This window comes from Hippoglossus stenolepis, chromosome 13 (genome assembly GCF_022539355.2).
Source record: "Hippoglossus stenolepis isolate QCI-W04-F060 chromosome 13, HSTE1.2, whole genome shotgun sequence".
NCBI classification, from domain to species: domain Eukaryota; kingdom Metazoa; phylum Chordata; class Actinopteri; order Pleuronectiformes; family Pleuronectidae; genus Hippoglossus; species Hippoglossus stenolepis.
This window is the reverse complement of record NC_061495.1, coordinates 24,004,627-24,030,427: the sequence shown is the minus strand read 5'-3', so window position 1 is coordinate 24,030,427 and position 25,801 is coordinate 24,004,627. Positions and strand designations below refer to the sequence as shown.

General features: G+C 38.8%; 2 protein-coding genes across 3 annotated transcripts; both read right to left on the bottom strand.

The window, feature by feature from the left end:
* Nucleotides 1-71: 71 nt before the first annotated feature.
* Nucleotides 72-5,439, bottom strand: ndufv3 (NADH:ubiquinone oxidoreductase subunit V3). 2 transcript variants are annotated; one of them, XM_035173854.2, is made up of 4 exons: nucleotides 5,261-5,439; nucleotides 3,889-4,000; nucleotides 2,185-3,405; nucleotides 72-378 (listed from the first exon to the last, which is right to left on the bottom strand). In XM_035173854.2, the coding sequence occupies exons 1-4, from the start codon at nucleotides 5,303-5,305 to the stop codon at nucleotides 209-211; spliced, it is 1,548 nt and encodes a 515-aa protein (XP_035029745.1). In that variant the 5' UTR covers nucleotides 5,306-5,439; the 3' UTR covers nucleotides 72-208. The 2 variants fall into 2 exon arrangements, with proteins under 2 accessions (XP_035029745.1, XP_035029746.1); XM_035173855.2 differs by having other exon boundaries at nucleotides 2,185-3,402.
* A 7,711-nt stretch (nucleotides 5,440-13,150) lies between these two features.
* On the bottom strand, nucleotides 13,151-24,436 carry si:ch211-140m22.7 (uncharacterized protein LOC570370 homolog). The gene is given in 8 exon segments (XM_035174451.2): nucleotides 13,151-13,461; nucleotides 15,340-15,464; nucleotides 17,124-17,187; nucleotides 18,169-18,616; nucleotides 18,618-19,432; nucleotides 22,438-22,543; nucleotides 23,861-23,914; nucleotides 24,127-24,436. Coding segments are annotated over 8 exon segments (1,788 nt in total). The 5' UTR covers nucleotides 24,271-24,436; the 3' UTR covers nucleotides 13,151-13,429.
* Between the last annotated feature and the right edge of the window lie 1,365 nt (nucleotides 24,437-25,801).

Here is a 25,801-nt window from a genome sequence, read left to right as displayed (position 1 = left end):
ATCTTTTCTTATCGCTTTATACACCTACTCCTTTATGTGAGACAAAACAGAATCACACCAGGCAAAAACACTTCATTTCCTATTCGGGAACTTTAATAATATAAGATCTTTAACAGCTAAATTTCAAGCAGTGACAGGTGGGGGATGACCTTATGGGAAAAGGAAAACACCATCACCAAAATATTAAGGTTTGTAGCTGTACGCTCCTCTAGTGTCTGGGTGAGGGTCTGCCAGAGGACGGCTGAGGGAGACGAAACTTTGCCATCTCTACATCCAGGTCAGCAAATGTGTAAGGGGTGTAGCAGTGGTGCTGGTAGTTTTTATAAGTGCTGTTGTCAAATGGCTCCTCAGGCTCTGGAGGTGCCGCCACGGCAATCTCTGCGGGAGGAGGGGAAAAACAGAAGGGCATGTCAGAAGGTCTGGAGCAAAGATTAGTATCGCAAGTCTTCCTGCTCTGTATTTCAACAGAAATAGCACAATGTTAGCCAAATGCAATCCTGGGTCTCATCTGTGTCCTTATCACTCTTCCTATTTTTCAGGTAACAAAGGTTATTAATTTTGATCTGGGCATATCTGATGAAGCAATAGAATGAGAACAAAATGTAGTTTACTTCAAAAACAATTTTGAAAGGTTCTTGAAAGGGCCACACATTTACAAATTCACACATGTTGACAAAGGTGGTTTATAGTGGAGCATTTCCTATGGTGACAGGCTGCATTACCCCCAACAGAGTGTGGAGACATACTGGTGTGAAAACCCTCAAGGAACATGTTTGTAAGAGGAAAGCATCAGTGTGAATGTGCTTTCACAGAGTAAAGGAAGCCCACTAGAAATAGAAATAGATTTTTAAGAAGGACAAATCAATGTTTTATGAACAAGGCTTTGATGGTTTTGATTACTCATTTGTGTAATGTCCTTTCAATACCAATACCAACCAGTAAGGTTAGAAACAATATATAAGAAAGAAGAAAGTATCATACACATAAACAATCAGAGAGAAATACATTCAAACATTTTCATTAATTGATGCGGTGCTTATCCCAAAGGCTTAAAAGGTGAGCAACATACTTGCAAAGTCAAAAAAGAAATGAACAGGTGATAAAGTTAAGGACCCAAGTGTGTGTGTGGGGGCGTTGTTCCTAGAAGCAGAATTACCCAGCTGCTCAGACAAAATTGTCACAAAGGACTGTCGTCAAATTAAATAGTCATATACTATTATAGTCATATTATGACTATGAGCCAATTCTCTTTTTTTTTTAAAGCGTCTAGGTGATTTGTAATCCTGCTTCCAGAAATACTTCATCTGACTCCAATCACTCCCAGATCTGCTCATCCAGGTGCTGTCAGGGACAGGAGGACATTTAACACATCTAACCTATTACCACAGCCTGACCATGTGCACTCTCTTACTGTTAGCAATAGCATTACCTGGCACAGTGGAACAAAACAATGGTGTTATTACCTGCAGCCTTAAAATTAACACCTCAGAACACCTGTAACCAGGTGAAACAGCTCTTGCAGTGATTGCCAGAGCTGAGTCCCGTAACCCATTTTCCATACAAACAGAACCAGTATGAACAGAAAATAGGCCAAAGTGAGAAATATATAAAAATAAACAGAAATATGAATCATATTTTCTGGGAATGATGATGGATTTGGAAACTGTTAGATACAACTAAGGATTAAAGAAATATAGATGGTAGATTCCCAAATCACAAAAGGAGTGGAATTAAACAGAAACTTGAGTAGGATTAATGTCACAGTATGCAATTAGAAATGTCACTTTGACCATACATTGACAGCATAGTTGTGTGGGTGGGTCAAAGATAAACAAATCTAAATTACAATTGGCAAATGCAAGCAAAGGCAATGTTAAAGAATAGCAAAATGCAGCATGCACTGTTTAGATACATGCACACCTGACCACACAGTGAACAAATGTAATGGGAGTTTAGATTTCACATTGATGAAAAACATTTTTTTTGGAAGAATTCAGGAATGATATTAAGAAAATCTGTGAAAGCAAAAGGAACTAACATCTATGAGGAAGCTGATGCCTTACATTAACTTAACAGTACACAAAATATGTTATGATGAGTAAAGAAAAGTTTGGTTATCTCAATGATCAACAGAGAAGAGAGAGAGAAGTGGAGATTTTGAGGGAAGGATGGTGTAGTGTATACCCTCAGATGGTTCAACTGTGGCCTCTGCCTGCAGATCTGCTTCTACCGCTTCAACTATGACTGGAGCAGGGTCCATCAGCTCCTTGGGGCTTTCCACAGGGGCAGAAACTTCAGCTGGAGTCTCAGCAGCAACTTGAGCGGGGGCAGCTTCAGCTTCTAAAGGCTCTGTAGTAGCTTCTTCAGGGGCTTCTTCAGCAGCATCTCCAAGGGCTTCGGCAGAGGCACAATCTGTAGTTTCAACAGGAGCATCAGATGGATTTTTTTCTGTATTTGCAGCCTCGGCCATAACTTCGGCTGGAGCTTCTACATGAGCACCATGGACAGCAGGAGATGCAATGTCCTCTACCACTTGTGGAGCAGGATTCAAAGCAGCTTCAGCTAAGACAGTGCCCTCTAGAGTGTCTTCTGCAGCAGTGCAGATCTCAGAAGCAGAATCCACCAACTCATCAGAATTGACAGTGGGTGTCTCCATGGTAGCTTGAGCTGCTTCTATGGATGCTAAAACTGTTGGAGCAGTCTCCTGGTCAGCATCAACAGCAGGGGCAGGATAATCTACAGTTTCTGGTCGAATTTCCTTCTTATCTTCACTTGTGCCTTCCTTCATCTTTGATGTGACCATATGAACTTCTGCTTCTTCTTTCATTGATTCTGCCACCAGTGGTGGTGAGGTCTTGGTCTCGGTCCTCACTTCTGACTTCTCATCCCCAGAGCCAGTGTCAGAGTCAGAGTCAGAGTCAGAATCAGAGTCAGAGTCTGAACTGTCCAATGAGGATGAAGAAATATCAGCTGCTGGATTACCAGGATCAGAGGAAGCTGTGGTGTTTGGGACTGCATCATCTAAGGGAGAGGCTGCAGTGGGATTGTCGAATGGTGATAGTGTTGTGCTAGCTGCATAGACCAGGGACTCAGCTGTTGTGTCAACTACAGATGGAGGAGTGTCATCGACAACCTGAGCAACATCTGGGCTGGGAGCTGGATGTGAAGAACCAGATGGAGCCTCTTCTGCCTGTGGCATAGCTACAGATGGATCACTGGCAACAGTGACAGGCAATGTAGCTACTGCAGCAACTTCTGCTTCTGTAGTGGCAGTGGAACTGGCCACTGGTACAGCTACCCCTATAGACTGTGCGGGAAAAACCCCAGGCTGTGAAAATCTAACTGGGAAGGCAACTGCAGTCTTGTAGGCTAGTAGAGTTGCTCTCTCCTCTGGTATCTCTGCTGCTGAAGAAAATGGTAAATGGGACAAGAGTAGTTAATAACATATACAGTGAAATTCCTTAGACTTCAGCTTGCAACCAAATCTGCTTTCCCGGAATTTATCAGAATAAAATAAAAAAAATTACTTCCACACAATATTCAGCAATCAAAAAACATGCACTTGCAGTGCTGTTTAACTTGTTTATGGCGTCAACGTATCTCCATACAGAATTCAACACAATCAGAAACACAATCAGATACAATTTTAACAATATTCAATTTAATTTAAACTGAATTATTATGGGTAGAATGGATGACTGGAAGAGAGAAATTTTAGACCTTTCTCTGTGAAATAAAGTTACATATTAAGCTTTAAATCGCAAACCATATATATATATATATAGTATGTATCACTGTGGATAAAAAAAGAAAATACACAATATCAACCAGTTAGTAAAACGTTTGACGTAAATTTGAAACAAAGGCAACATAATCAAATGGTCTTACTCTTGCTCGCAGCCTCTGTCTTTTTGGTTGACTTGGCTGTCTCTTCAGCCTGAGTGCAGAGCGCAGCAGCTGATCCACTCCTCAGGACGCCCCAGCTCTCCAACTGGAGACACTGCACAAGAGCTCTTTTTGAGTAAAAGCCAAAACACTGACATGTTCTATGTACTGTCTTATATCACAACATTCTGGACCCTGATCATCAGATTGAATCATTTTGCCACCTTTTTTGTGGAATTTGATTAGCCTCTCACACAGGAAGATGTTCTTAACCTTGTCTACAGAGCTTTGCCTGCCTTGGTTGGTTATCCAAAAATGTAAACAGCCTTTAGTTAAACACAGCAGCAAATCCAGAATTTCTCAAAACCCTGATTGAGATGAAGGCAGTGACTCATTAGGCTAAGCTTTTGGGAAACTTCATTAAGTCATAAGCCAGGTTTTGCTTCTAGGTAATGTTGGTGACAATGCAATCTGTTCGTAACAAATACACTAAAAGTATACAAAAAGATGACAACGTAGTTTCTCCACCCCTCTGTGTCAAACATCTCGAATAACAATGTTCCTGAGGTACCTTGAAATATTTGTGCACAAACCAGGATGAACAGGGACACAGAATATTCTTTAGCTCAAAATAACACAAGATGAGACTATGACAGGAAGTTGTACTTTCATCCTTTCAGTGATTCACCATGAATAGCAACCAATAAGCTCACTGAGTCCAGGCACTGTAACTGTTGAATAAAAACCATTGTATATCTTGAAATTATTTACTTTACAGTAATAGTCTTAAAATATAATTTAATACCACATATAACATGTATCAATTGCAAACATCATGTGTATTTCTTTTAATCATTTCTCAGAGACTATAGTGTCAACTAGAACTGAGCAATTTCTCTGACCAAGATTGCAGTTCATTCAGTAAAAGACACCTGAATTACTGGTAATGTAATGCAAGGTACGTTTGTATTTCTAAAAATCATATACCTGTGTTGTTTCTTAAGAAAACTAACGCAATAATGTATTACTATATAAATGCTTCTTGTTAAGGTCATATTTTCAGACCAGACTAAAACCATTACCACAGCACACTTGTGTCACCCTGGACAATGTCAAATAAATTAAATGCGATGTATCGATACTACTAAGTTTCTGAATGATTATTTGTATAAATGTGATGTTGTTACGATGTGGATAGGTATAAGGTGTTTGTGAACAGATGCTAGCTGGTGGCTCTGAAGCACACCAACTGTTTAAGGGTCCGGGGTCAGTATTTCGCCTGCACTCTCTTAAATAAACGCTATGCTGCTCTCCATTTGTGTATGCTCCAAACACAATACATTAAAACGTCGGGAAACAAATGGCTTGTTTTTACCTTGAAACAACCGAGTCGACCTAATCGCAGCATGGAAGTCGCCATTTTGTGTTCCCTGTGTTATGCTCCGGTGGGAAACTGAAGGTAAACACAACGGTGGTTCTTCTTCTTCTTCTTCTTCTTCTTCTTCTGCTGCTTCTGCTGCTTCTACTGCTTCTTCTTCTGCTTCTTTGGGGTTTTATTTGCTGTTGGTAAACAACAATTTTGCGCATTACCGCCACCTGCTAGTATGGAGTGTGGCTCAGGATGTCTTATAATTATATTATCTATTCTATTGAAATAGAAAAACGTATATTCTCTCAATTATATTTGTTATTCTAAGATAGTAAAATAGTATTCAATAACACTTGCTTTTTGATTTGTAAAAATGTTTCCCCCACAATAATCACACTTTCCTGGATCACGCTTTTTTATTTGCAAAGTACTTTTTAGTCCTGTGTGTCCAAATCTGAGTCTTAATATTATGGTTCCTTCTCTTCTGTTTCTTCCTGCCCATCTCGTTTCTCCCAATTTCCTTTGAATTTGGTAAAACCATACTCCTTTCCTGTCTTCCTCCCATTGTTTCTGCCACATTTCCTTCAATCTCTGTTTCAGGATGCTCTTAGTTTCTGCTTTACTGAGGCTGACCGACACATCAGTGCAGCTATTTTCAGCAGCCTCCTTTGCAATTTTACTACTGTCAGGCCCATCATTTGAATTCTGTATAAAGTTTTTTGTATTTCAATCAAAATGTCCGGTCTGCTGTTTTAATGAGTGTTCTGTATGCTGGCTAATGATGAACTTTAATCTGAACAAATAATTGCTCTTAATGATCGTGTGTCCTCTATGCGCTGTAGTGCTGACATTATTGCAATCATTTCGCCTATATATATCATACCGATAGCCCTTCACTTGTCTTTTTCCCTATTTTAATATATTTTGAAATAATAATTGCTACTCCCACCTTATTGAATAAAGTATTTGATGCATCTGTATGAACCTGGATATAACTGTAGTAACTATCAATATGTACCTGTATTGTATGCAAATAAAAAATTGCACTTCTATCCTTGTTTTTATTTTTTTAAAGTGTGAAATCTACATTAGCATCAGGTAGTATCCATGGTTCTATTGCTGGTAATGGTACTGTTGGACTGAAATTTAATTCTGCTATGTTATGTTATGTTGCTCTTTGTGCTACTATCCATCCAAAGCCTTTTGTTTCAAAGTGTCCTATGCTGGATGTTCTTTACTGTGTCCCTGTAAAATAGCCCAGTAATTTAATACAAGCTGAGTCCTACTCATATTTAGAGGCATTTCTCCCATTTCGACCTGTAATAATGCTGTTGGAATTGTTTTAAAAGCACATGTACATAATCTCTGAATCTACTGAATTCTATCTATTCATTTTTAGAGATGTGTTCACAGCTGATCCATATACCACACAACTATAATCTAATGATGATCTAATTAATCCACTGTGTATGACCTATGTATGGCCTTCAAAGATGTTCTATCTGCCCCTGAATCACTTCTCACCAATTACCAATTCGTTTCCGTGTAAATAACATCGTTTTTGTCTTATCCACTGATAATTTAAACCCCAATTTATATTACCACTCCTTTACCTTCATAATGGCTCTCTGCAGTTTCTTTGCTATGAATTCAACATTTCTTCCCCTCTTCCAAATTGCTTGGAATATTCTTGTTTAATCCCATTCATTCTTTTTATCATTCTCCATACTCCAATTTTTGTCTCCCTTCCGACTGAATTACAAAATTTCCTCCAAAATTCCTTTTTTGTATTTTATATAATACTCCTTACATTTGTTTGCAGCTTTTTATATTCAATCAGATTCTGGGGTCCAGTCATCTAAATCCACATCATCATCCTGAGTCGCTATCCTAATCCCATTACAAATCAGTTAATGCCACCCACCGAATCCTAAATCCAAAAATCGTAATCAAAGCCAAAGTAACAAAATAGTTTTCCGATCCAACGATTCGACAACACACAACTTCCTCCCCAAACCAACGGTTCCCCCTTGTTCTTTTATGGCAGGGTACAAACCAACGTCAAAGGTGCATAGGAGTGTGTAATATCATATGTTTCCACCACATCTAGCTCATCTTTCTCTCCGCTAACAGTGTTGCAGCCAAAGTCAGACATAATAAAACAACAGAAAAAAACACAACATGCCCCCATACTGCTTGTGTGGTGTCACCCAAGTGTCCGCAAACACCGACATTCAAGATCGACTCGAAGCGGCTTCATTTACACCTCGTTTTAAGCCTAAAAGTCTACTGCCATAAGTAGCAATGCTAATGGACGTAGCGATGTGAACGCGTGCCATTGGGCGAGAGTGTGTGCGGTTTTCCAGTGTGTCCGTGAGAACTTGAATGCGCCTCCGAGGAGGATATCAGAGAACCTTTAAGCTAAACACATGGTGTTAATGTCCCGTTTCGAGTCGAATATGAATGTTGGGGCTTCTGGACACTTGTTATGTTTTTTTTACTTCTGAAGTAGGGTCCCGTTTACTTCAATTATATTGGATTTGACTGCAACACTGTTTACCCCTGAGACTCCAAAAGTGTTTTGTGGACTCAAACACTACACCCACCCATCCATCGCCATAGTGGTGAGTAGATAATGAGTGAATTTCCATTTTTCGGTGAACTATACCTTTAATGCTGTAGGAATTAACTCTCTTACTGTATTAGGGTTAGGGATTACTGATAGTATTTGTGCTCGTTCTCCATTTGTTTTAGAAGTAATGTGTCTTGCATTAAGCACTTTCCCTCCTTCCAGCTCGGTTTTTAATATCTTCCATTGAGACAGAGAGTGGCACTCCAGATATAACCCCCCTACTGTATATCTATGTCTATGTCTGAGCCAAGTACATGGACTTTAATATTTTTACAATCCATACTATTAATTTTCTTATTCTTCTTGTTGTACTTTGCTCACTGCATGTACAAGTATGCGCTTGTTATTCAAGTACTTTGCAAATTTGACTTTACCAACATACTCTTCAATTTGCTAGCAAGATGGAAGTTCTCAGTTAACACAAGTTTGATGTCAGTGAGCGTTATAAACATTTTATCATGGCATCACCTGTATCTCTCCTGGGTCAAAGCTGTTTTGCACCCTGGTAGGATGTGTGCCATGGTTCCACTTGCTCCACACAGCCCACATAGGGGATCCTCCCTCATTCTTCATCTATGTAAATTGACCAGGTTTGGAATTGTGTCGCACACCACTATGAGCAAGAAGGAAATGTGAAATGCCTCCAGCCGCCACATTTCAGTCCATGTTATGTTCCTCCTGAGGAGCATTCCAAACTGGACGGCAATCGCTCTTCTCCCTTTCGCCTCGAGATTTCAGAAATTTATCCTGGATGAAGGTTCTATTTTCCCGGGGAGTGGACTTTGACTGCTTCTGTAAATGTGTTGTTCCTAGGCCTTGTCTCTTCCCAAATGGAGGTTGCCAATGATGTCCCTTATCTTTAGGGAATATTCTGCCAGGTTGATTGCAGTATTGGTGACCCATTTCCCCGCAGACCTTGTCCTTATTCCTTCATCTTAAGAGTCCCAGGTTTGTCAAGGAGAGTCTGCACTTGGCAACCTTGAACCCCTCTACAACAGAGGACAAGAGGAGCTGATGCTGTCCAGACCTTATGTACAACCCAAGACATGTAAAACTCAGAGTACTCCTAGTCATCTACGATGGGGCTTATTGAATTTCCTTTCACCCATTCATACACCCATTCATACAGTGTATCTATGGGAGGCACTTTTTCTATGAGTGGAAAAAGTGCCAGGTTCAGTATTTTGCCCAAGGACACTTCAGAATGCAGATAGAGAAGACTGGGATCGAACAGCTGACTTTCTTGTTGGTGGACGACTGCTCTACCCCCTCAGCCACAACCGTCTTCAGTCCCTGTGCCTGAGCTGAGACCATCAGCCGCCTCCAGAGCCCATGCTGCAGAAGGCTCCAGAGCCAGTTCTGGAGCAGTCTACGACTCAATTCAATCCCTTTGTATAGGCTATACAGAACTGACTATTCAAAAATGCCAAATGACTCGTACAACATTACCAATTAATTTCAAAATGCTGAGAATGAGTTCTGACAACATTATTGATTTGGTTATTACGGATCCCTAGAGTGATTTGTCTCTTTGTTAGAGTCAGCTCCATTTTCAATCAGAAAGAGCTCTTATGCCACGCCAGCCAAAACCACCAAAATGTATCCAAAAGAATGGTAATTGAATCATCGTCAGAAGCAACTGAAAAAAGAAATCACCCAAACCATTCTGGTTCGTGTTTCCTTTGTTTCAATAATCATCAATTCTGGTTTGGTCAAAATAAACCCTTAGTTCACTGCATTAGACTTAAAAGGAAATCACTTTTACAATGATTCACATACTACTGTTTTGAATGTTGTTTGTTGCATTCGGCAAACGTGACAGAGACTTTTTCTTGTTAAGAAATTAAGGAAAAAGGGGTCTCACTTTTTAACAAAAAAGATCTACTCACACGCTTTCTAACATCAATTAAGTTTGCTTTGTAATTCAAGACACCATAGCTGTTTATAACTTCACACATTTAAAAAAAAAAATTCAAATTCAGTACTTATTCTCTCATCAGTGTCTCTCTTGAAAATGCTTTCCCTTAGTGGTCCAAAGTGGAATCCGCTTAAGGTAAGCACACATATAGTGATCAACTGTCACCTTCCAACCTCCATGAGCCCCTGTGTGGATAGGCTGTGTGCCTGTTGTGTTTTGGTTGTCTCTCTCACTCCCCCTCTCACTCCCTCTCTCTCTCTCTCTCTGTCTGTAGTTGATTGGTGCTGGGAGAAGCAGCACACCTGCAGGCCATCCTCAGTGATCAGTGATCACACCGGTGGAGGATCTCCATTAGAAGGTTATTTAGGTTTTGAGCTTGCTGTCAAGTGAACAGCGGAATTCTTGTCTGAACATTTTCTGCATTAAGTTTGTTTGAGAAGCGAAGATTTATTTGTAAATCCTGCAATTCTTCAGTAAAGGTATATTTATTTACTGCCCTGAGTCTGCATCTGGGTTCCTCTACCTTCCTTGTGTCAGCTGCGACATCCTCTGCCCTTAACCCTAAATAAGAGTAAGGAAAAACCACCAAAAAACACAGATTAACAGGGGAAGAAAAATGTAGAAACCTCAGAGAGAGCCACATCCCTCTCCCAGGATGGACAGAAGTGCAATAGATGCTGTCTATAGCATATAAAATACCCAATCTGCCAAATATGTTTATGAGAGTCCCAGCCTGAAGACATGGATGCCTATATTCAGTTGTAGTCACAGCACCACCTACTGGGAACAGGACATTTTTGTAACTCACACATACATTTTCTACTCAGCTCCAAATTTTATTTGTTAGAAGAGAGTTCAGGTGTGTCTTTTTTCAAAGTGAAATTAGTTCATTCAGCTACCAGCATCTCTTTGGTGACATTTTTTACATCAAAGTTACAGCCTTGAGTTATCTACATACCAATATTCAGTCGTAGCACAACCTACTGGCAACAGGAAGTACACCACATGTCACAATCATACAACATTTTTATGGTCTGGTCTTAATGTTATACACGGCAACAAAATGCATGATTGGCGCATGCTCTCTAGTACAACATAATGGACACAGAAATGGAGTCATCCATCTTTGTTTTTTTAGCACTTTTCCTACCAAAAAAGTAACACAAAGTGCTTTACAGAATTTAAGCAACTATAATAACAAAAATTATCTGTTTAAGTTGTATCCCCCCGTTTATGTGTCTACAGCTGCTTTTATCTGAATCATATAGTCATAACGTGCAAATACACATACGTTTATTTCAGCGGTGATAACGAAGGTATGCATTTGTGAAACAGTAAATGTTCTTCGTAACCGAATGATCATAATTTAGTTAGATGCATAGTCAGACATGACAGTATGGTGATACGATATTTATATGTATTTGCTCTGTCTATTATCCATGTTTACGCAATTTTTGGAAACCAGACTGTAACTAACCAGGTTTATGGATGTATACATATATAAAAAAGAAATGATCATTTACCATAATCCTTATAACTCTTGCAATCCTGTCTGTAGGAGCAAGTTATGGATGTTTACACTTATTCTTTTCTGCCTTAAAATTGCTTGATTTCATTCACGAGGGTTATATTGGAATATTACAGCTCAACCAGTCCTTTATACATGCTGAAATACCTTTAAAGGGCTTTTACAACACATATAACATAATTTTCTCCAAGCTTGACAGTATCAGCCTTTTTAGTAGTTATACAAAAGAGAAAGGGAGCAGCAATGACAATTGTAATGATAGAGGTATTGCCACTAATAGTAGTCTATGTGAATAGGCATATTGTATATCTAAGCAATCTAGTTGTTATCATAATCCACGATCAGCTGCCACCACTATAATGATCACGATCTACGATCCCATGATCCACCATCACGATCTACGATCCATGATCACGATCCACCATAGAGCAGAGAGCCGAGTTCCATTGAAAATCTGCACCAACCAATTAAAGAGCAGCCTCAGGTCCCATGGTTGCCAAAAGTGAAAACATTCACATCCACTTGGCTGGCAACCCGCACCCTTAAGTATATGTATCTAGACAGAAATTAGCCAAATACAATTTGAAAACAACTTATATTGAATGCTCACACGCGAGTGAGACTCTTCGCAGTTTCTACGGACTTTATCTGCCTGGCCTCCTAGTATAAAGTCTATAGAAATCCAGGAGAAGACGATGTGAGAACACAGCAGGGGTTTCCCCCGGCTGGATTCATCACGAGCATGTGAAGGGATTGATGAAGCTTCTAACACACAAGACGCTAAAAAAACTAAAAGAAAACAAATATTAAAATGCGGTGGCACACACAAGACACCGACAAAGATGTCAAGAACAAAATTGGGATCTACGTAGCAGAGTTAATACAGTGTGCACCCTCTGTCTCTTCCTGCAGCACCCAGCTGCTTCACCTCTCGCCTGAATAGTGGAGGATTTTTTTCTGTGCAGATAACTTCCCGCTGTGTTGTGCATGTGTGAAAGACAAACTGTGGGTAAACTATGTAGTCAATTCTCCATTTTACCTGGAGGTCATGTCAGAGAACGGCTAGTGATGCAGCATGCGATAAAACTAAATATTAATAGAGATGTGAAAAAGAGTTGATTAAAATAACAGCACTAAAGGAAAATGATAAAATACTAAGAGGAAAAAGTAAAAACAGAAATAAAAGTGAAAGCAATTCCAAGAATGTAAATAATTGAATGCATAAAATGAAAGAAAAAGGTATTTGTAAAACACTAACATATATAAATACATTTAATCAAGAGCGTGACAAAAGGTAGGTATTGATCGAGCACCCATGAGGCTGAAAATTATGTAGTAAGAACTCTGCTTTACACCAGCAGACTGCCTGTACCCCTGACATGTTAGAGGGTTGCAAGGGTCTGTTCAAGGCTGCTTGCAGCTTTAATTCAGATATATATTATGTCTATTCATAGGATAAATCCAAATACTTGGTAACTTAGATCTGGAACAACTCTTTTGTATGTTTCATTTATGCCCACTGGTCCATGAGAACTTATCATGTCTTGCACACCTTGTAAGTGTAAGGGTGTAACTCATCTGGCTTGAAATAAAGGTTTATTGTATTTTCAACTCCTGCATACGCACTGAAGTGGATTAAATAAAACTCTGGTTTGGAGAATACATATACTCTACTTGGTCATATTTTAAAATAAAAATAGCTGCACAATTATTTTTTTCAGTTAGTGTTTATGGAATTTAAATGCTAAAACAGAGTCACATTCAAGATTAATTTGTGATGTTGTGATGTCAGCATCAGAAAGAAGTGTATACACAATAGATATGAAATGGAATTTAATGTTTTCCTTATACTAAGCTCAGACATGGATCAATCTACACAAAGTTTATGTCACAGCTCACTCTCACTTGGTCTGCCAAATATGTACATCTACTACTTTATCTTCCATATCTAGTCATTGAAACAGGTCTAGTCTCAGACACAAAGCAAGATTCAAGGGTTTGTTGCAACTTGACAGTAAGCAGACATTTAATGCTCCACTATGGAGATGTACAGGAAACAGGTGTCAGTAGAAAAGGTTCATTGCAAAGTGCTGATGTTCACTTCTGGGAAACTTCATCCAAGCTGGGCTCTAAAAAAAACAAAAACACACAGACACAAAGCAGAGCTGTTAGTCCAGAATCAAATTGTAGTAACATTTATAGTTTGAAGTTTTCACCGTAACAAAATATTTGACCAATCCATGTGTAGCAGAATGAAGATTTAGTGCATTCATATCTGATCTAAGCTGGCCTGTATTTTTTGCTTTCTTAAGCAAATGTAGGCATTCTATAAAAAAGGTAGGTGGTTGTGTTGTCTCTCTTGCTGATGCCAAATGAATATCTGTCCCGATCCCCTGACTTCTGCAATTGTTGAAGGTATGAGAGTGGTTTCTGCATTGTTTGTGCCCTGGTTTATCATTTGTACGCTACTGTTTGAGTCATCTTTGATTTTTTTCAGACTTTCTATCACAGATGACTGTTGGTGGGTTTTATCCACTTCTTCTAGTATTATGCTACATAGAGAAAACAGGTGCTTCATTTTAGGTAATTGCTGATTGTAGCCGAACATAGGCTCTCTCGCCCTGCCCTGAGCTAACAGACGTTGACTGATAGGTATGTAGCCTACTGGGGCATCAGTTTGATTCATGTTATTAGTCATGGGTTAAACTTAACTACTTTACATACGGATGAAGCAAATCAAGATGGCGATCGTGCGGGTTTTTCAATAAGCGGAATATCTTATTTATATCCAGTAGCACATAAAACTGTAATTTCAGCACTGTGATAAGCATCTAGGGAAAATAGTTATTCAAGCAGACAAAACAAGTTTGACATGTTATGTTTTCAGTGAGGGTCAGAAGTTTCTTTGGACAGGACTAATGTTACATTGAAGCTGACTGACTATTATATTAATCAATAGATACATCTGTCCTTTAGTTGTGTCACTATTATAATGTTGGTTGATATTGTCACTGTAACAACGTTGGTTGGCTGCTGATGACATAGCGATTGGTATCCAAAAAAAAAAACTGTCATACACACACACAATGAGAATACATGTTAACACATTAATGTAATGGAAACACAAACCAAATTAGTCAAATATCTTGCCCTAATGAGTTTTACTATAAAAACTTTGACTTATACACATTCAATGATTCTTTTATCAGCTGTAAAGCAGCTTTTAGCAGCTGCAACTGGATTTATTTTAGCGTTTCTACTCCTTGTATTTTTCTAAAATATAAGTTTGAATCCTTGATGTTAAATATGCAGCTCTGCTTGTCCATGTCTGTGACTGGTAATAAGCTGTAAACAGCGCCCCTTACATGTGAATGTGCTCATATCTAGATTGAGAAATCCTGCGTTTACTTATCGAGTTGATAACCAAAGTATAACGGATAGATATCATGGGTAAGTTGAACATGCTTTGTAGTACAGGCGCCAGATGATTAAGTTAATATAAAATCTATTTTTGTTGCCATTTCGTTTAATTTAAAAAGGTTCAGTGTGTAGAATTTAGTGACATCTAGTGGTGAAGTTGCATGTTGCAGCTGAATACCCATCACTTCACCCTCCCCTTGCGAACATGAAAGAGAACCTGTGAAAGCCTTCAGTTGTCATAAAATCTCAAAAGATGTTTAGTTTGTCCAGTCTGGGCTACTTTAAAAATCATGGCAGCCTACGTAGAGAGTACCCGCTCTGATGTAAATATAAAGTATTTAAATATAAAAAGGTATCATTCTAGGTAAAAAAAACAAAAAAAACACTTCGAAACAATTTAGACGAAATACTTATTATTTTATGTTCAATTTCTGCCCATAGATCCCTTTCCCCCAAATCATACAAACTGCACCTTTAAATTTCATCTGTAACCTTTCAGTGTAAAAAAAAAGTTCAGTAATTCAATGCAGGAAATCTGACATACACAGCAATTACAGCTGTTCAATAGTTTAAATAATTTGCCTCACCTGTGAATTTCAAGTCAGGGAAAGATGTTAGGTCGCCACCACCATAGAGTCTTTGAAGCTTTGCAATCTCCTCTGCTAAAGCCTTCTCATATTCTGAACCTGCATCGACCAGCCCCCCAGCAGCCCTACAGGACAATGACAAAAATCAGGTATCAGCTAACAGTCATTTCATTTTCTACCAGCTTAAATGCACTTTACAGGCATGAAATCAGTACAATCATCCGCTGAAATAATCAATTTCACATTTTGTGATTTATTTTGATGGAACAATCATAAGGACACACAGCTTAAAATAAAATCATGGATATAACATTAAATTGCCATTTCTCAGTTTTTAATTTGAATATGTTAATATACACTGCTCAAAACAAATTCAAGGAAAACTTAAATCACACATCAGATCTCGATGAACAAATTATCACCTGTACATCTCCATAGTGGAACATAAAATGTCTGCTTACTGTCAAGTTGCAACAAACCCTTGAATCTTGATTTGTGTTTGAGACTAGAGCCGTTTTAATGACTAGATATGGAAGCTAAAATAGTAGATGTACATATTTGGCAGACAAAGTGGAAAATCTTTACTGATGTACGTTGTATAAATTGTTAAGACCAAAATGACGTAACAATGGTCAATGGAAACTATTAAGAATTTCTGTAAAATTATTTTAAAGTTTTTTAGATGGATGGGCTAAGTGCCACAGTACGCACAACCTTTCTACAGCTTTAGAAATTCTAATACTAAATGTCATCTTTCACAACATGTGATCTTATGAAACATTTTAAATGTCAAACTAATTTAACATTGGATGGCATGTTACATTATGACTACCAGACATCAATGACAGATTTACAATACACTAAGAATACAATAGTGCATTCAATAATTGGTATATCCAAAGAAAAAGTTTGACTGTCATTTAATGCAATACTGAGGATACTGATAAGATTTACTTTGATTAGAGCAACTAGACCCGGGGTCGGCAACCTTTACTATCAAGAACCATTTTTCCCCTCCTCTTCCACCTAATAAAATTTGAGCAGAAAAACATTTATATTTACAGCTTATAAAGTTTTATATATAGTAATCCTCAGTGTTGTGCCAGTTCACACTTCATTCATTTGTTCCATTTTTTATTGGGATAGTTTAGATGACAAACTTACGATCATGTATTAAGATATTAAATCGATGGTGTCGGATCATGTCTGTGTGTCGCTCCAGTCATTTTAACACCGAGTCCTGACCGTCGCATCTCGTGTTGTACTGAGCAAATGTGTGTGTCTTCACACGCACGCACGATTTAAAAAATGTATGTGAGTGAAGTCCACTCTTGCTGGAGTGAACGTCACTCACGTTCATCATATGAAAACTGATTCTTTCAATTCATCGTTCACTAAAAATATAATTATTTCTGCACAACACTGTACAGGGAGTCACTGCAGAGGGGCTGAAGAGCTGCATGTGGCTCCAGAGCCGCTGGTTGCCGACCCATGAACTAGACCACGAAAAACCCAATTGTTTCCTTAGCTTAGATAAAAAAAAAAAATCTGACAAGTGAAACAAATTCTGTATTCGAGATCTAGAACATACAGAAATAATATCTGCTTCTGAATCAGTTTATTACAGTCATTACAGATCATTCTTGATCTGAATGACCACACTGCTACAGTTTACCCCCCCTGCAATGTCTGATTTAGCAGAACCTCTACCAAACCTTGACAAATTTAACTACAGTGCAACAGCACAGTTAAGTTTCTTAAGAGATAAATGCAGCGAGACTCACTGGCTTTTTGTCGAGTACTCGCGGATGGAGTCCAGGAAGAGCTTCTGAATTGGGTCCATTGGAGCTGATAGTCACAAGAAGAACAATTAATTTCTCTTCATAGAAAAACACAAATATCAGGATCATGCATTTTGAAATCATATCGATTTAGCTATAACACATCTAGTTTTAACTGTATCCCTCATGCAAAAAACCGCACTTGGTGGTAGAGAGTAAGCAGCTACAGTGGTCAAACAGAGAAAAATGTGCGAGAGGTTAAGTCAGGTTACAGGTCAAAGGTTGCTGTGATAGGTCATGCTGTGCTACACATTCACAGCATTGTTGCAATATATCGATTGCAAACACTCTAGTAATTTAATAAATTTAAAAATAAAGTCCAAAGAACCTGGCTAAACACAGTAACCAGTCACACCAAGTGCTTTCACCATCAAGGAAAGTTCACATTTAACCTTTATCCATTAGCAAAATGGTTGGATCAAAGATGAAGGGACAGATTACATTTGACTTTTTCCAATGCGTCGCCATAATAAGTATGAAAACTTTCAAGGGAGGAGGAGGACAGGAATTTTAAGTAAAAAAAAAAAAAAAAAAGAAAACATTTTTAACAGTGGACCTAAACCAACAAAACTCCTGTAATTTTCAAAATTAAAAAAGCAATGAGTAAAAGGTGTGAAGAACAGTTCATGCAGTGAGTTTGAATAAAAGAGGTGAATGCAGTTAGCAGGCAGTTGTTACTAAGACTTGAAAAAAAGTGTGTTGACATACAGCAAGCCAGAAATTCTAACATTCTATCACACCCCTTTTACATGTAAAATGGCTGTGTAAAAATGCATCAGGTAACACTAAGGAACTAATAGAAACATTGTGCAATGCTAGAACAAAAATGTGTTTGTGATGTTGGGCATCTTTACAGTTTATCCTTACACTCATCACAAACAACTATCGTTGCTTATATAAAGGGTGATAAAAATGACTGCTGGGAAATTGTAGGTTCCACAGAGGAAAAGAGAAGGGTTGGAGGAGAGGGGGAGGTTGTAGTTTGTACCCTCAGATGGTTCAGCTGGTTCAGCTGGGGCTTCCACCTGCAGTTCCTCTCCTGCAGCTTCAGCTATGACTGGAGCAGGGTCCACCAGCTCTTCAGCACTTTCTACAGAGGCAGAAACCTCCGCTGGGGCCACTTCGACCGGAGCAGCTTCAGCCACGGGCGCTGGGGCAGCGTCGACAAGAGCAGCTTCAGCCACGGGCGCTAGGGCCGCGTCGACAAGAGCAGCTTCAGCCACGGGCGCTGGGGCCGCGTCGACAAGAGCAGCTTCAGCCACAGACTCTGGGGCCACATCTACGGGAGCAGCTTCAGCCACAGACTCTGGGGCCACATCTACGGGAGCAGCTTCAGCCACAGACTCTGGGGCCACGTCGACGGGAGCAGCTTCAGCCACAGACTCTGGGGCCACGTCGAAGGGAGCAGCTTCAGCCACAGACTCTGGGGCCACGTCGCGAGGGCAGCTTCAGCCACAGACTCTGGGGCCACGTCTCGGGAGCAGCTTCAGCCACAGACTCTGGGGCCACGTCGGCAGGAGCAGCTTCAGCCACAGACTCTGGGGCCACGTCTACGGGAGCAGCTTCAGCCACAGACTCTGGGGCCACATCGACAGGAGCAGCTTCAGCCACAGACTCTGGGGCCGCGTCTACGGGAGCAGCTTCAGCCACAGACTCTGGGGCCGCGTCTAGGGGAGCAGCTTCAGCCACAGACTCTGGGGCCACGTCTACGGAAGCAGCTTCAGCCACAGACTCTGGGGCCGCTTCCACAGGAGCAGCTTCAGCCACAGACTCTGGGGCTGGCACTGACTCAGCAGGAGCTTCTGCAATTGGAGGGACCGCTTCAATGGGAGCAACTTGAGCAGGCTGTTTAGCTGGTGGAGTAGCAGCAGTTTCAGCTATAGATGCAGCAGCCTCTGCAATGGCTTCCCCCACTGGTCCAACTTCAGCAAAAGCTTCTGCAACAGCCTCAACCAATGGTACAGTTTCAGCAACCGCTTCAGCAACCACTTCAGCAACAACTTCAATAATAGGTGTAGCTTCAGTGGCAGCTTCAGCAACAGGTACAGCTTCTGGGACACATTCAGAGACTGTTTCAACAACAGGTATGGATTCTGTTGCTGAAGCTGTGAGAGTAACCCCAAGCACTGGATCAGCGACTGTTTCAGCTGCAGCTACGGCTGTCGCTGCAGAAACTTCTTTCTTGGGAGGCACATATGACTTGTGCTGGACAAGTTTCTCTAGATCGAAGTATGTTTTAGCCTGGTCTTTGTCTAGGATAAAAGGAGGAGGGCAAGCAGACAAGATGCATTATTTCTTTTTTTAAACATATGTATATGGTTGTCATTACAAAATGTTCATATTATTACATTTTAGAAACGGAAGAATTCCTGGATGTTTTGTCTTGTGACAGCATATAATTGCATTGTAGGTGAAAATAGAAAATATGGAGCAGAGCGAGGGTCAATATTATAAGAAAAATGGACAACTTCCAACAATTAAGCCATTAATTCCCCCCCCAAAATATTTTGAGATTTCCAAGTCATATTTGAAAAATACAAACCACCTGCAGTGGATGACCTCATCAGTAAAGTGTTTGGTTTTAGCCCAGAATATGTCAGTGTCTGGATGATGTGTGAAGGAATGGGGATTATAGTGTTAAGTGCTTTGAGTGGTTCTTGACTGAAAGCGCTGCATAAATGCTGTCGACTAAAAAAACAAATGCATGAAAAAAACAAAAAAACACTGCTTTTTACTGACAATGGCTGTAATACACCATATAGTATAGTATAGTACATAGTATCCAATATATGTACTGCTTTACAAGAAAATACAAAAGCAAAAACATCACAGGGCTACAAGTTAGTCACATGGATAAAGCAAAGGTATTGTAGAAAATTGTATGATAGTAAATACTTGAAGTATATGATCAAAAGGACCCAAAACCCATTCACACTGGTCAGCTGAGGAGGCAGTTAGCCTGTGAAATAATTTTCAAAACATTTAACTGAAGTGTAGCTGTGATGGACACAATAATAAGTCTATATTATCTTCATGTACAGTGGCAATAACCCAATGTAATGACCTGGGTTTATGCATTAATTGTAGAGCCTATTTATTGGCCAGTGTTGGCCTTTCACAGATATCAGTATCCACGTACATGTTGTCTGATGTGATATGCAAAAATTATGCTTGGGGTCATTTTGAAATGGTGAGAATACTTAAAAGTTCAGTGTGTAAGATTTAGTGACATCTAGTGGTGAAGTTGCATGTTGCAGCTGAACACCCCTCAACTCACCCTCCCCCTCCAAACATGAAAGAGAACCTGGGGTAGCCTTCAGTTGTCAGTTTGGGCTACTGTAAAAAAAACATGGCAGCGTCCGTAGAGAGGACCTGCTCCCGATGTAAATATAAAGTATTTAATCATCACTAGGATTATTATATATAAAATTTCCACCAATAGATCTGTTTCACCTAAATCTTACACACTGGACCTTAAAACAGATTACTCTCAAACAAAGAAAAACAATAAAGTTGAAAAAAAACAACTACTTAATAGTTCATTTCTGTTCATGGTCCCCGAGTAGGTGACCTGAAAAAATATCACAGGGCAAACCCCATCATCTGCACTAAAAATGGACCAACAACATCAACAGTTCGAACAGCAAGATCTACCCCTTTGTTTTTGTTGTACATTTAAGACACTTGGGTTTAAGATCAAAAGATTAAAATGAGACAAGAACAGGAGTTCAGCTTTTCTTTCACAGAAGAAATCCAAGTCCAAAGCCAAGAATAGACATTCAGAGATATGAAATGTTTAAATAAAATTGATCTAAAAAAGGCAACAAGAACCATCTGTAACCCACATGTTAAAATATTTTTGCTCACTTGGTTTAAGATCAAAAAAGATTAAATGAGACAAGAACAGGAGTTCAGCTTTTCTTTCACAGAAGAAATCCAAGTCCAAAGCCAAGAATAGACATTCAGAGATATGAAATGTTTAAATAAAATTGATCTAAAAAAGGCAACAAGAACCATCTGTAACCCACATGTTAAAATATTTTTGCTCACTTGGTTTGGGTCAAACAAAAAAGGTCCTTTGTCTGAGTTGCTTCACACATCTAGATATAAATTATATAAAAGCTTCAATTCTGAACTCTTTATATTCATCTATTGGTCTTCAACCCAAAAGTGTTCTGCCTACAACAAAAAGGGAGATGATTTTAAAAAGGGGACTTATATAAAGTGGGACACACACGGGTTTATGTTATGGGCTCCCCATATTACTGTCATTAGTCAACATTTTCCAAAGCATATTCATTTACATCTTACACCCTTAATTAAGATATTAGCTTTACAGTCATTTTATTTCTTATTATCTTACATATAGGAAAGACCAAGAGATTGTGTAGAGAAAGAAAAGCAGCATTGGTCGAGGGACCTATAGGCTGAATAAAAGACAGCAAGCGCAGATTGCGAACATAAGGCAGTGAAATAAAGAGACAAATTTCCTGATTGTTTAATAGTGGTTACGTTCTTAAGCAGCTGGAAGTAAAAATTGTGATCGGTTCTCTAACAACAGATGTTTTTGTGTTGTGGTAAAAATCATCATTATGACACTGTCAGGACAAGTATATACATGCACAGGCATTGCCACATCCAATACTTCTCATTTAGTTTTTTATTCCACCCCCCTGCATGTAAGGTTTAGGGAACATCTGTAAATTAAAGCATCTACTGATAGCTTGAATGTGAGGTTTAAGGAGAAATTTGTAAATTGTAGCAACAAAAATAACCTGGGTTACACTCTCCAGTCCTAACTTTGCAATTATCTATTATTGCTGTCGAAAACACCTGCAGAAGCATTCTTAAAGACAGGCCTAATTTTATTTTTCCAATAAACCATTTATTCAAATCATTTTTATTTACACGTGTATGTATATTTTCAAGGAAGGAAGGAAAGCCCACATTTTTTTGTTTTAATGAAAGTGCTTGTGACAACTTGCGCGAGGGTTTATCTTACAACTGAATATTTAGCCTTCTTGACCGAAAATACCAAGATAAAGTGTGTAATCATTCAGCCTAAAATTACAGATATTTCTGGTCCATAACACCCAGCACTACTCCCTGTACTGTTGTATCAACTAAGAAAATACAAATAACTTAAACACTGTTGCCTGACATGTTTCTCCCTTGACCAGCTCAATGACACGGTCAATGACAGCACCACAGTTCAGGCAAGAACTAAAGAAACAGCTACATGTTGTGATAAACCTACCTGAGATGTTCTTTTTGGACGATTTTTTGTTACCTCCAGATTTTGTGCTTAGGGCTACAGCTACAGGGGCTCTGCTTAGAGTACTCCACCTGTCAGCCTGCAAGCACTGTCAAAAACACATAGAACATTGATTTCAGTTACATTATTTTCTTACCTTAGGAGTGGTAACTGAGTACTGTCAAAATGTCAAATTTACAACTAAGCAAAACCAGTTCAGCTAAACCAGGACTTGAAGGGGATAAAAATACAGCTGTGTCCAGCTTAACAAGTGGGGGTATAAGGAAGGTGCCATATAAGGTCTGCTCCACAGATGATTTAGGGAAATGCTACATAGTGTTGTTTAGTAATTATCCTCAGAAAATGATGGGAGTCCAAAAAACCATCATCAGTCTATTCATGCAATTACCTCAACAACTTACTTCTAAAAAAAGGACACAGCAGCTAGGTTTACATAAAAACTGTGTTGCTTAAAATGGCAGCTTTAGAGGACACAGCAGGGGCATTTGTCAGCAACAACCCCTCTGAAAGTCAACCAACTTAAAAATGTGACTTCCCATTCTGTCATGAAAATCTAGTGACAGTAACACTTCTATGTAGCTTGAAAGTTACTGGGAACTTATTCGGTTTTGACCATCTTTTAAAAGGTGTCAGTATTTTCAAGATCATAGTCTCTGTCCTTGACAGTACACTTAGCCTATTAGATCTTAGCCTACATTAAACACAGAAACAGACCTTGATTTTCTTATTTAATATCCAAAACATCTCCTTCATGTCTGATATTATCATCTGTTTGTTCCAGCTACTCATTGAAGCTGAAGTATGGGTTTCGTGGTAAGTGTTTTACAGCTAATTTAACCAAAGCCTCCGTTTTTTTCATGGGATATTTTAAACAATTAGAATCTCCACTAGAACATTAATTTTAGTTATGTGTGTTTCAATAGTGTCTGGTTAGAAAAAAAAATGACTTCAATCCAACCACAAAACATGTCCATTAATACTTTTATGCATTGTCAATCTCAAATGTAATCATCAAATCTATATTAGCAAATAATAACTAACATTTGACATAAATGCACATGCTCAGCCAACCAAGGTTCATATGAATATCAACCACAACTAACATGACCACATGCACTGACCCAGCTTCAGTCTGTAGGCCTGGTGTTTGGTTTAAGCCTGCACCACTAGCCAACTCACAAATAAACTCGCTCGCTCCATGTTATAACTTTGTGACGTTGGTGCGTCTTGTTTCATTTGTCGGTTAGCTCAGAAATTTATTTAAAAACCACCAATTTAAAGATCATGAAGCTGAGGCCAGTGATAGCTCCGCATACAGAGCATGGTGGTTAGCAGTTAACAGTCAGCCAAACATTTCCGACATTATTTCCAATTATTTAATGAAATAACGCTTAAAATGTATTACCTTGATACAACCCAGTCGTCCCATCCTCAGGAGGGAAGCCGCCATCTCTCCGTGCTGGCATTCAGTGAGCACACAAGGAGAAGTTAACACAATGATAACCACATCGAGATATCTTGAACATGCATTTAGCAACATTAGCATCGTGCAACAAAACAGAACTGCAATGAAGAAAACTGCTGCGTTAACGTATACAACCTTGTCTCGATGAGACTAAAAGTAGCCTGTAAGAATCAGATAGCTGTTACCTTTGATTAAATGAAGCTTACAAATGTTCCCTTTCTGCAGTGCAGAGGTCCAGTAGCAACGCACACTGAGTTGGTCACCTTTATGTAACATGTGACAGTGAACGCCCCCCTTCTGAGCAGCCCGTTATCACTTCGCCTTTCACAGTCCCTGCTTATCCAGCACATTGACACTGGTCTGTCATTAATGCTTTATGCATGTTGGACGTGGATAAGTGTTGGTGCATGTACCGTGAATGAACATTTAACTGAAAGTGTTCAGTTATAAATGTTTTTTTCCCAACATTCCCTGCGTCTCTGTTGTTACTTTCTCTGCTTATATATTGTATTGTTCTATCATAGTTAAGAAAGCTGAACTTGTGGACCTACTGTGTGAAACACCCTGTCCCCACTCAGGGAACAAAACCAGATTGTGTACATTCTGTACTTTTTCGAGGGGGCGTGTCGTCAGTGACGTAAATCTCCTGCGACAGAGCAATCTTTTTTTTTTTTAAAGAGGAACAGAACTGGAAACAACAACAACAACAACAACAATAATAATAATAATAATAATAATAATAATAATAATAATAATAAATATTATTTATAAAGCACCTTTCCAAAACAAGGTTTACAAGGGGCTTTACATGATAAAAACAACAGGAATCATAAAAGTGTAATCACAAGAACAGTATCAATAGAGGAGTATAACAAGCAAAACATATTAAGAAAGCTAAATAAATAAAAACATAAATAAAACATTAAGAGAGGATCACAGGAAGGCTAGTCTATGAAAGTGTGTTTTAAGAAGAGCCTTAAATGAGGTAATACATTTCACCATTCCTGATCTCCTCAGGCAGGTTGTTCCAAAGTCTAGGGCATGAATGGCAAATGCTGTCACCTTGTATACAAGGGGTTGTATAGAGGTTGGTTGTATAACATACAGGAACATACAAACATACAAGCCAGGGGTGTTGTAAAATATAAATATAAATCATATAAATATCCTGTAAAGTTTAAATATATTAAAAGTTTTAACAGCCTTTTTGTTAGATTATTTGGAAATTAAGTTTACATATCGTAAAAAAATAAAACAGGGTCTTTTATGCATTTATGGATGAAAATGGGGGGCTTAAAAAACCAAATATCCCATTTTTCCAAAATAGTGAAAAGTCTTCATAAATATGGTCAATAATAAACTTACATACGTCCTTCCAGTATTGGTGTGGGAGCAATGCCAAAAAAGGTGCCAGACTGTTTCTGGATGCTCATCACAGAAAGAGCAGTTTGCAGGTAATTGATTTGCATCTGTCAAGAAAAATGTTGTGTCATCTGCCAGTTGACTAATGATAACATCCCTACCTGCTATGGAGAAAATGAAAAATATGTTCTATTGAATCAAAGGCCTTATAAAAGTTTAGAAAGAGGACAAAACTATCTTAAGATACCAGTTCAGAATAATTAAGTATGTCCAAGTCTAACATTATTAAAAATATATATATTTCTCATAAAGCGTAACTGAGTCTAATCAATGATTGTGTCAAGGACCGCTTTAAGTCAACAAGGCAATCATTTTATAATCTTTATCAAGTAGAGAAATAGGTCTTCAATTATCGATAAAATTCACATCTTTTTTTGGTTTGGGAATCAATGTAATCAACCCTTGAGTGAGGCTGGGAGGAAGAACATTATTTTCTATACGAAATATATATATATATAT

What these genes read in the sequence shown, in the direction of transcription:
- ndufv3 (XM_035173854.2), bottom strand. Translation starts at nt 5,305, where the DNA reads ATGGCGACTTCCATGCTGCGATTAGGTCGACTCGGTTGTTTCAAG. An exon ending in GACAGAGGCTGCGAGCAAGA is followed by an intron (nt 3,406 to 3,888) that starts GTAAGACCATTT and finishes CATTTTCTTCAG; the next exon opens with CAGCAGAGATACCAGAGGAG. An exon ending in CACAGTTGAACCATCTGAGG is followed by an intron (nt 379 to 2,184) that starts GTATACACTACA and finishes CTCCTCCCGCAG; the next exon opens with AGATTGCCGTGGCGGCACCT.